Genomic DNA, 10,886 nt, shown 5'->3' with positions numbered 1-10,886 from the left:
TTGGTCGTATGCGATGGGTAGTGTGTATTCTCTAATCGCCTACTCAACTCTTCCCCCCCACCCCCCAAGATTAAATCCTGAGTGCGCTACTGCGTTCCAGCCATATGCCGGTCCTGAGTTCGGATAAAATTGGGGGAGTTGGTGAACTACCCTGTAAAAATCTCACCAGAAATACTTTCTGGGCTATGCCTACAAAGTCACCTACAGTCGGAAACGACCGAAAGGGAAAATCAGTCAGGGTATTCTGTGAACACTTTCAAATTTACGAAAAAGTTTTTTTTTTTCAGCAATATGTATTACTTGTCCTCGTTATAAACAACTCCTAAAGTAAACAACCATTTTAAAGGATATTACAAATTTTCTAAGTCATATGAAATATTCCATCCAATCCCATTGCTGACAAGATTTTGCAATGACCATACAGAACACATCGTCGCTACTCTCATCTGCGTTCGCTCTCCAGTAGTACAGTATATCATTTGCACTTGACCAATGAACACTGACAATGCGCTTGTAAAAAAATGTATGACATATTTTTTTACAGATTTTTTCCTTATTAAAAAAAAAAGCATACTTATTCAACTGACCATTGTCAGGGCAAGAAAGCGATAGTATACTGCACAGCAGATTTGTTGTAAGACAGCATACGCAAGAGTTAAGCCATTGAATGATACACAGTAGTGCTTTAGCTGTCATTCATGTTACGTGATGAACATCAAAACGACATGGTCTTGTGTGGAGAGTAAACAGTGACGTCACATCCGGTTTAATGTCCTGGTGTTAGAAAAAATCATAATGGATACTTTGCGGTTGTGTTGCTAATCGCTTATTATTATTATTATTATTTTTTTTTTTTTAAAAAAAAAACATCATTTCATGACAATTCACGAGAAGGTGATACAAAAATATCACAGGTAGGTGCTACATGTTGTCATTTGTAAACAAAAAAAAATATTTTAGGTATTATTTCTTGGAAAATTCTCATTTTATTATAAATATTTAAAAAAATATTTTTTTGAAGGAGGGGTTAGCCAAATAAACTTTATTCATTTTTAATTTTGCGAAGAAAATAGTAGATTATAACGTTTTCATTTCACAAGGATGAGTGAGAGAAATTGAAATTTTATTAACACTGAATAAGTAGTACAAATGAAAATATAATACAGCAGATGCAGCAAGTATTTAGAACAATACAAGTGATAATTATAGATAGTAAAAAGTACACTAATATGTTCATAACGCTAATTACTGGTATAGACCATATGGTTTGTTCCGGTCTCATTGTCCTTTTTTGTCCAATATCCTTTTTTGAGGTCTATTCTGTCTTCTCTTTCCAATTGGCTTATGTTTTATTATTTCTTTAGTGACTGTATCGTCTACATTGTATTTTTATAGTAACCAGGACGGCTACGGCCCTTATATATATATAAACATGACAAAAATAGCCTACAATTATTTCCCAAGTGGTAATGTAGAGATTGATAGTAATAGGAATAAAGAACAGAAAATGGAAATAGATTAGAAAGAACTGTACAATGTTTAATCCTTTATCCAAGTGTAAGCAAACAAAGTTTGCGCCTGAAAATATCTTCAGGACCGAGGTAAGGTGGTGCAACTCCGAGCAAAGGTGGACCAAGTTCTCATCACTTCTTTTCTCAGGTGGTACACCTGTTGGCTACTCCTATAGGTAAATATGACCTCTCCTATTGCTATCTCATATTTATCTCCTATAGGTAAATATGACCTCTCCTACTTCCTTAGTATCTCCATGTTTGGGTCTGCCTCCCATGCTGGATAGAAATATATATGAGAGGCTCTGCTTGAGATAGGTTTTTGCATGTCTCTGAGTAGAGCCACCCTGAGATTATGGCTCTGTCTGGTGGTGGGGTGAGCCTGCCACTGGGTAGAGCATGCAGAGAAGTTCTTCTCGATGATGGGGTGTGCCTATCACTGAGTGAAACAACACTGAGTTGGGCGATCTTTCGGGATTGTCTAATTTTTAGAGAGAGATCTTTACTTAAATACACCTCAATAAAGGTTGAAACCGGTCTGGGTAGTGGACCTTCCATTAATGCATAGCAGTATACATGTCCGCAAGGAGATGTGCTTTGCATTATGGGGGATACTGAGACAAGGAGTGATGAGAGCTTGGTCCACCTTTGCTCAGAGTTGCCTGGTGTTGCACCACCTTACCTCAGTCCTGAAGATATTTTCAGGCGCAAACTTTGTTTGCTTACACTTGGATAAAGGATTAAACTAAATTTATTATAGTCTAACCAAGTGAAAAATAAACTTCCACCAACTGTACAATGTGTGTAACCAAGGGCCATAGCCGTCCTGGTTACTATAAAAATACAATGTAGATGATACAGTCACTAAATAACTATCTATGAGGGCACACGAATACATACGGAAAATAATTGAAACATAATATATAACATTTAGAGTAATTGTCAATAATATGTGTTTAAAATAAAAGCCAACACTATTTAGCCCCATGAGGTAGTCTCTCAATCATTTTCTAAAAGTATAAGCTGATGTTACAGATTTTATTTAATTTGTTGCTAAGCACTCAAAAGATTTATGAAATCTGTCTTTGTCTTGGAAACTGACTTCATGAAACTTTAACTTCATCAACCAAAGTTCTAATTGTAATAAACTTACTTTATAATTAAGCAAGGTCTGTGACCAAGAAAAATATTATACCTAAAAACATGTTGCTTGCAGTATACATGTAAACAAATAGAGAAGCGACAATGAAATGATAGTCTATTACATTAGAGTGCATATATTTAATTTCGCATCATTTTTTAATTTTATTTGTGGAATATCTGAATAACTAAGTATCTGCACCAGTGCCTCACTCATTAGATATTCCAGCACTTACTTCATCATCACTACAAGATATTGTTGGATTGAGAAGATAAACATCCTGCTTCCAGTGTGGATTGGAAGTTATCAACGAAAAGTCTAATTGAACAGAAGGAACTAAATAATCTCAGATATTCGAATTTATCTAAACAGTTTCTGGTTTTAGAAAAAAAACACAATTCTAACTTCATATTTTGAGAAAAAAAATTGTTTTTGTTGATGCATGATGCAGATTGCCTTTGTAGAAAAATGAGCGAAAAGAGCGCTTACTGACTTTAAATTTTTCAGGAAATGACAATGTATACTTTGGTATACATTGTCATGTTTGTATATAATAAGGTTCGTTTGCCCATTGTTAGTGCACGTTCATTTGCTCGTTGTTAGTGTCTGCATGCACATATTATAGTTTTATGTTCCCAGAAGATGGCAATGTAACATTGTCGAAATATAGAAAGGTATTGATTAAAGTTTTTTAATTAATATTTTAGTATACGTTGTCATTTCCTTAAAAATTTAAAGTTATGTGTAACCAACATATCAGTTTATCTACAAGAAGAGCACTTACTATTATTATACAAATACTGCCAAGGAGGTTATGACTCTGAAAGAATGCTCCAAATGCAACGCCACTACCATTACCACACCATCTATTGCCCTCAACGACCACCACCAATAGTATTTGCAAACTCTTCCAAAATAAATATAAAAGCTTGTAATGTTTATAGAAAGACATATGTTAGAAGTCATTCATTTTAGTTATTTAATGGTTTTGACTCATCACATCACAAGAACAAAATATGATAATGTATTAAATGTTAAATATTTTGTTGGATTTTGAGCTGGCATCCTCAGCACAAAAAAAAACACTTGTTACAGAACACAAGGCACTATCAGTTACATGATAGTGGAATGATGCCCTCTGTAACCTCAGGGTATGTGTGGTTATATCTTACTAAAAAAAAATTGTTAGTTCAAATGGTCATTTTATGACTACCTCAGTCAAGCCAAAACAGCTGTAGGCCACTTTGAATTTCACATCATGTACCAAATAGAACGCTATTTCTTTTGTTTATTACAGTTTCGAATCCTTTACTTAGTTACTCGATTATGAATTTACCAGTTAAGTTCTTAAAATGATTCAGATTGGAGTTAAAAGCCGTTTTGATGTAAAATATTAACAAGACGCCTTACGCATTTTTCCCATGTACACAATAAGTATGAAACAGACTTTTGACAATTTCTGGAAATAATAAGAAACAAATGCTTTTGGAATAGTAGTCTTTTTTTTTTTTTAAATAAATAACATCCTTATTTATTTAAAAGTGATTACATTATTGCTGAGCATGCAAGAAGGACTTTATAAACAAAGCACAAACAAGACATTATACCATTTTTATCTTGTGAAAAATTTTATTTAAAGCATGAGATAAAAAATGATGTTATGCTGAGGTGAGCAAGAATTTTAGATATTTAGTTGGGATGTGGAAGGAGGGAGATGATCCTGAAATGTTCAGGCAGATGAGACTAGTAAGTGATCATATTGAATTATTTAACTTTGGAAAACATTTCTTGGAAGCAGAAAAGAACATGTGTGAATAAGGAGAATATATTCCTTGAGCTGCTTAACTACACTGGTGTGTCCAAAAGCTAAGGATGAACTACATTTTTACCTGTATATGTAAATATTTTCATGACAGTGAAATGTGAGCATAAATTTATTGCCAGCATCCTAATAAATTATATTACACAAAAATGTGTTATAAATTTTATGCACATTAAATTGCAATTCATTTTTGGCAAAAGCTACAAATTTTCTAAGGATGTAATTAAGGAATTAATGTACAGTGCTTACAGAAAACTATGTGGAGAGACATTTGAGTATGGAATATATCCACCTCAAACTGCAATGCTCACAACATCATACCTTGCTTAGCTCCAAGTGATTCAGGAGTTCATGAGGCAAACTGGCCTGCTCCTCCTTCAGAGCAAGGCGAAAGCCTTGTTTATTTTCTAGAAGAGAATGTTGAGCAGCAATAAATCTCCCTAATATCCCCAGACATGTTCTATGGGGATGATGTCCGAGGAATATGCTGGCCACTCAATTCGATTCATATTCTCAGTCTCCAGAAGTATCTCCACTGCTTGTGTACGATGTGGTGTGGCATTGCCATCCATAAAATATATTCTTTGCCTGCAGCACCCACAGAACAGTCGAACGTGATGTTGAATAACTTCCTTGCAATATTGTTCACCAGTGATGGTCCCTTTTTTCCCAGCACTTATAGCCTGGTGTGTCCATTAAGCATAATGCTTCTCCCACACCATGACCCCAGCATCATTGTATCTATCCCTTTCAAGAATATTTTCACGATGGTAAGCAGTACCGCTCTCACACCAAATCAAGTGTTGTCTAGAATCGGAAGAAAGAACTGACTCATTTGTAAAGACTACGTTAGCCCATTGGTGTCCTGTCCAATTTTTATATAGCCAAAGGGACACGAGCTACAGGCCTTCAGGTGTATAGGCCAACTTGTCACAGATGCCTTGCTACAGTTTGTCAAGATATCTGCATACCTGTGCTTGAATGGAGCTGACTTGCAAGTCGACCTGCTGTGGTGCAACAATTATGTTTTACTGTTATAACCAAAAATCTGTCTTCATGGTCCATGGCAGAGCAAGGACAACCTCTTAACAAATGCCAGGAACATATTCCATTGGTTTGAAACACTGTCCAGAGCCTGGATACAACACTATGTGAGATTCCAAACTCTGGTAATCAGTAAGTCTGTGGCCATCTTCAAGCTTTCCAATAATTTTGCCCATCGTGAAATCATCTAGATGATGTCTTTGAGATATTACAAGACATACCAGTTTGCAACTTTATTCTTTCATGTAAAGAGCTTCCTTCAAACATAGTTTGCTTAGTGCAGCCTTTTGCTTTTTATCCTGTTGAGTGCTACCACAAGAAGATTCTGAAGATTCATCTGAATCTTCAGTAATAATGTTCATCCTTAGCTTGTTGTGTAAGATACACCAGTGTATGGTGTATCTTACACAACAAGTGTAAGATACACCATACACTGTATGGTGTATCTTACACCATACAGTATATGGTGGAGGTTGGGGTAAACTGTTTTGAATTATGGTTGAACAGCCAAGTTTATGAGACTGGTGTGTTTTTTCTTTTAATTGTGAATGTTCTTTTGACTGCTTTACCTGTTTTGCAGGATGATGAACCCAAGTTTGTAGGAGGAACTCTTGTCACCTCTGTATCATACTAACTAATTGTTTGGATCCTAGATGGGATTTGATATGTAGGAGGCAACACATGGGACATGGTACTTTGGCCGAAACGTGATCATACATAGGAAAAACTACAGGTGCAAGCATCACTAAACAAAAGCGATGTGCAATAAGAGAGCAGCAAAATATGACAGAGGAAACAGACTGGTGACATGCCACAGCATGGTCAGTTCAGAGGGATCAGTAATGGGATTTTTTATTATTATTTTTTTTTAAGATTATTATTATATTGCATCCGTAAGGAGTCCAGAGACTCATCAAGGGAAGGCATTATACACACACAACCTACTGTCTGGACTACTTACTCCTCCATCTATATACAACACTGTCATTTACTGCCCACTAATTTTTGTGAGTAAATTGCTTGCATGCTCTGGCCAATTTACCTGAGTGCTTGATGCTGAAAATCTTGAGTCTGGAAGGAAAATTCCTGCTACCACCATATGAGATCAGCCAACTCACTTTGGGTTGAAAAAGTCTTTATAATGTTGGTCGATTGGTAGAACCTCTGCTATTAATGGCTCATGCAAAAAATTAAGCAAGTTTGAGCACAGTTAGTAGTTGGAAGGGATAATCGTTCGATGCTGTTGGCACACTCTCCCTCAATGAGTCTTTGGACTCCTTGGAGGTGTCACATAATAATAATAAGATTCCTCTCAGCTTGGATCTTTTTCACTCAAGGGATACAATGTCCCATTCTGCCAATTATGCTCTGGAAGTGATAATTAATGAAGATCATTTAAAAAATGGTAAAATCAGATCGTAATTTTTAAGGTTAGGAAGATAAATGGAATGAAGTGAAATAGATGGATGGAATCCCTGACGTGGAAGATTCCTTGTTAGAGCTGCTCTGAATAGATTGCATATGGAGCTGTGGACCATGTAGACACAATGCCTGGGATGTAAATATATAAATTTAGTCCTCCATGTTGAGGATTGGGTTAATTCATTTTTCATTCATTCTTTTAGCATACTTATTTAAAAAAAAAAAAAAAAAAGGAATAATGATGTGCTGAAAAAAATACTGGTACTATTAAATTCTATGCTCTGAAATACATGGGATCCATCTGTTTTTGACTAATTTGTAATGTGTAATTACAAAACCTTTGTTAATCATTTTAACATAACCACATCAGTAAGATGCTCATTAGATTTTAATGATTTCCACTTTTCTTGTCTGGTAATGTAGTGTATATTTTTAAATGATGAATATGTCCACATGGTTAGCCTAGTGACTATGAGCTTTGCAACCATATTCCTGGGGAAGGAGTGTCCTAGGGTCAGTTCCCTTTAACGACGTGAGGAGCTTAAGGATCTTTCTCAGCCATATTCCAAGTTAGCCGCTCTTGAGCATGGACAGTAGGGTTCTTTTCCTCAGTTTATCTGGGGTTTTTTCATCCTGCAAGCATGCAAACCATCCCCTTGAACACACGCTGCTACAGTCAAAAAGATACATACTTAATCCCTCATTATGTACGTGAAGCGGCCAAAGAATTGTCAGTGCCCTTGACCATTTTGTTTAATTTGAGCCTCAGGACTGGGTCAGTCCCAAGGGGGGTGGAAAGAGGGGAAAATAGTTCCACTGCACAAAGGTGGTTCCAAGGCTGCTGTTGAAAATTACCGGCCAATCAGCATAACAGGAATCATTATCAAGGTCTTAGAGAAAATAGTCAAGAGGAAAATACAAGATTGGATAGAAGAAAATGGGATACTGTATCGGAGACAGCATGGTTTTGTGAAGAGTAGGTCATGCCTTAGTAACTTGCTCACGTATTATAACACAGTGACGGCCGAACTGGATAAGGGTAATGGGTTTACAGTGATTCTACTGGACCTTGCTAAGGCCTTTGACAGGATACCACATGGAATTCTAATCAGTAAATTGCAGCATATGGGAATGGACATAGGGTTGGTGAGATGGATAGGAGGGTGGTTGACAGAGAGATATCAGAGAGTGGTTTACTCAGGAGTAGAGTCCACAAGACGGCCTGTGACTAGTAGTGTGCCACAAGGATCTGTTCTTGGACCACTGCTGTTTAATTTGTTCATAAATGATATAGGAAAGGATCTGAGAGGAACAGTTCATTTGTTTGCGGATGATGCGAAGTTGGGTAGGGCAATAGTGAATGCAGATGACGTCAAAATTTTGCAGGATGATTTGGATAGATTGGAGGTCTGGGCTAAGGAGAATGGATGTCAATTTAATGTGGCAAAGTGTAAGGTTATGCATTTTGGGGTAAAAAGATTGGCGGCAGTTTACTGCATTGGAACCGTGCTCCAGGAAATTGATGAGGCACGAGATTTAGGAGTGTTGGTGGATAAGGAATTGAAATTTAGGGGACACATTGCAAAAGTGGCCAAATCAGCTCATCAAATCACTTGGTTGCTGAAGAATACATTGACAAGCAGGTTATTGTTCCTCTGTATCGAGCCTTGATAAGACCCCATCTCGACTACTGTGCTCAGATTTGGTCACCTAGGTTTCTTCTTGATGGGGAGGAGGTGGAGAGGATCCAGAGGCAAGTGACCAAGATGATAGCAGGTCTGTGGAATGAACCATATGAGAACAGGTTGAGGATTTGTGGGTTGCAAAAATTGGTTGATAGGCGGAGGAGGGGAGATATGATTGAGACATTCAAATTACTGAAGGGTTTCTATAAAATTAATTCAGAAGATATTTTTGAGAACAGGGCTGGTTGTGGGAGGACTAGGGGACATCCATGGAAACTGGGAAAAAGTGTGGTTAGTAAAGGTGTTAGAGCTGGGTTCTTTACTTTTAGAGTAGTGAATGAGTGGAATGCGCTCCCTGAGTCTGTGGTGGATGCTGTGACAGTGAATGAGTTTAAGGCGAGGTATGATAGATACTGTATGAATGTCGAATAGTTGTGATGAATATGATTTGGGGCCTCCCTCGATGAGTCTAATGACTCCCTGGAGTTGCCCGTAATAATAGTAATAATAATTAGGCGAGCTCAACCAGTCTAAAGGGTGGTCGAGGAATGCGGAGAACCCTACACGAATAAATAAATGAATGATGAATATATAGAAATCTGAATTATCCATTTGCATTGGGAAATCTGTTTACTGATCATTTAACACATTCCATGTTGCATCAGTCACTAATGGCTCACAGTAGACTTTCTGTTCAGGCTGTTTATGATTTCCATTATTAAAAAATATTGCATACTATTTCATAATATCACCAATTAATACATAATTATATCTAGAGCATTTATTATATTGTGGGTCACTGTTGATCCACAAGCCATAGTGATTTGTTTCTATTGCTATCTGTCGTTTTCATTCAACTCATTGTGCAAGGTTCTTTTGTTTCTACTTCTTATGTCGAGTCATTTGTTCATTATTACATTGAGGTATCAACCTGCTAGATATGTCAGTGCCGAAAGTGATTTGTCTGTAAATGTGCTTTATGTAAAGTGGTCTTATAATAATGAATATGGAATTACAAGAGAATGTTTCTTTCTTAGTGATACATCTGATGAAATAATTGTCTAGTAAATTTGAAATATCATCAGATCTTACAAAATTATATTGTCTAAAGAAGAAGTTTTTTCAAGCCATATACATCAAGCACAATAAAGGTATTCTGTTCTGCTAAATGCTGTTGAATTTTATCCACTTTGAGAGTAAAGATGACAGAGACAATGAACCATTTGGAAACCTACCCTCCTTTATATTCACTGGTACCTCTGGTTATAGAATCAGTTGTAACACAGTAAAAACTAATTTACTGTACACATATTTTGCCATATATATTATAAGACATCAGCGTGGGCAGAGAACAACAGTAAGGAATTTGAATAAAAGAAAGATTAAGAGGGCATGCATTACATTGGAATCCCTCTATACATATGGTTATGTGTTAATTGGTTAAAAACTATTGGGTTGAAAATAAAATTAGAAATTTGAGCTTACAGATAATTTTTTAAATTTTATTTTTGAAATTTAATACAGTTAAGGATAACAATTTCCCACACTTTAGGAATGGTGAGGCAGTTATTACAATTGAGGTTAGATAGATAGATGTCATCATGTGTACTACATCCAAATAGAGAGTTTTGGGATGAGAGAAAAGATTCTTTCTGTCAGGTCATCCTTTAACAGGAGACAAACTGAATGTGCTAGCACATGGCCACAAGTTTGCAATTTAGCCCTCCAAAAATTCCCCGTCTTGGACTTCATTCACATCATTGAAAAGAACATCAGTCATCTTTCTAGTGATTTACATTTTGAAGTACGTTTTAAAAGAGGTATACCGTGAGTAGACATATCGATACAAAATTAATAACGGAAAAAAACTCGCGTACAAAGATTATTTAATAGTATAATTTTCGCCTGTGTGTCACAGGCATCTTCAGTACATTAATCTCAAATTAAACAATAAGTGACAATTCTAAAAAGCGCCACCTAAGTAGCTGGTGTAAGATAACTAAAAAGGTCAATAACTTTCCTTAAAAAAAAAAATCAATACAATAAAAAGTTAGTACTTTACAAATCAGTTCATCTTTCCTATCTCCCATAAAGGGGATAGACGTAAGCCGTCAAATCTGTTTAAGTTAGGAGAATGAAGTAGAGTTTCACATGTTTCTTTATAAAGGCGTTCCATGAGAAACTGACTTTTGTGAAGAACTTTTGTCTTTCTCCAATGAACTCTGTGTCTGGTGAAGATGGCATGTTCTGCAAGTCCAGAC

At 36.3% G+C, this 10,886-nt stretch overlaps 1 protein-coding gene across 1 annotated transcript in view; it reads left to right on the top strand.

Moving 5' to 3' along the window:
• The first annotated feature begins 763 nt into the window (after window positions 1-763).
• The window catches only part of Atac1 (Ada2a-containing complex component 1), a 92,758-nt gene continuing 82,635 nt past the window's right edge, over window positions 764-10,886 (top strand). The window contains exon 1 of the mRNA XM_090415070.1: window positions 764-914. Within this exon, the coding sequence (XP_090271196.1) occupies window positions 877-914 (38 nt within the window). The 5' untranslated portion in view covers window positions 764-876. The remainder of the gene's footprint in view (window positions 915-10,886) is intronic.

The sequence above is a fragment of the Typopeltis vanoorti genome, chromosome 26 (assembly GCF_054136105.1).
Source record: "Typopeltis vanoorti isolate ZY-2024b chromosome 26, IOZ_Tvanoo_1.0, whole genome shotgun sequence".
NCBI lineage: Eukaryota > Metazoa > Arthropoda > Arachnida > Uropygi > Thelyphonidae > Typopeltis > Typopeltis vanoorti.
This window is presented reverse-complemented; position numbering and strand designations above follow the sequence as displayed.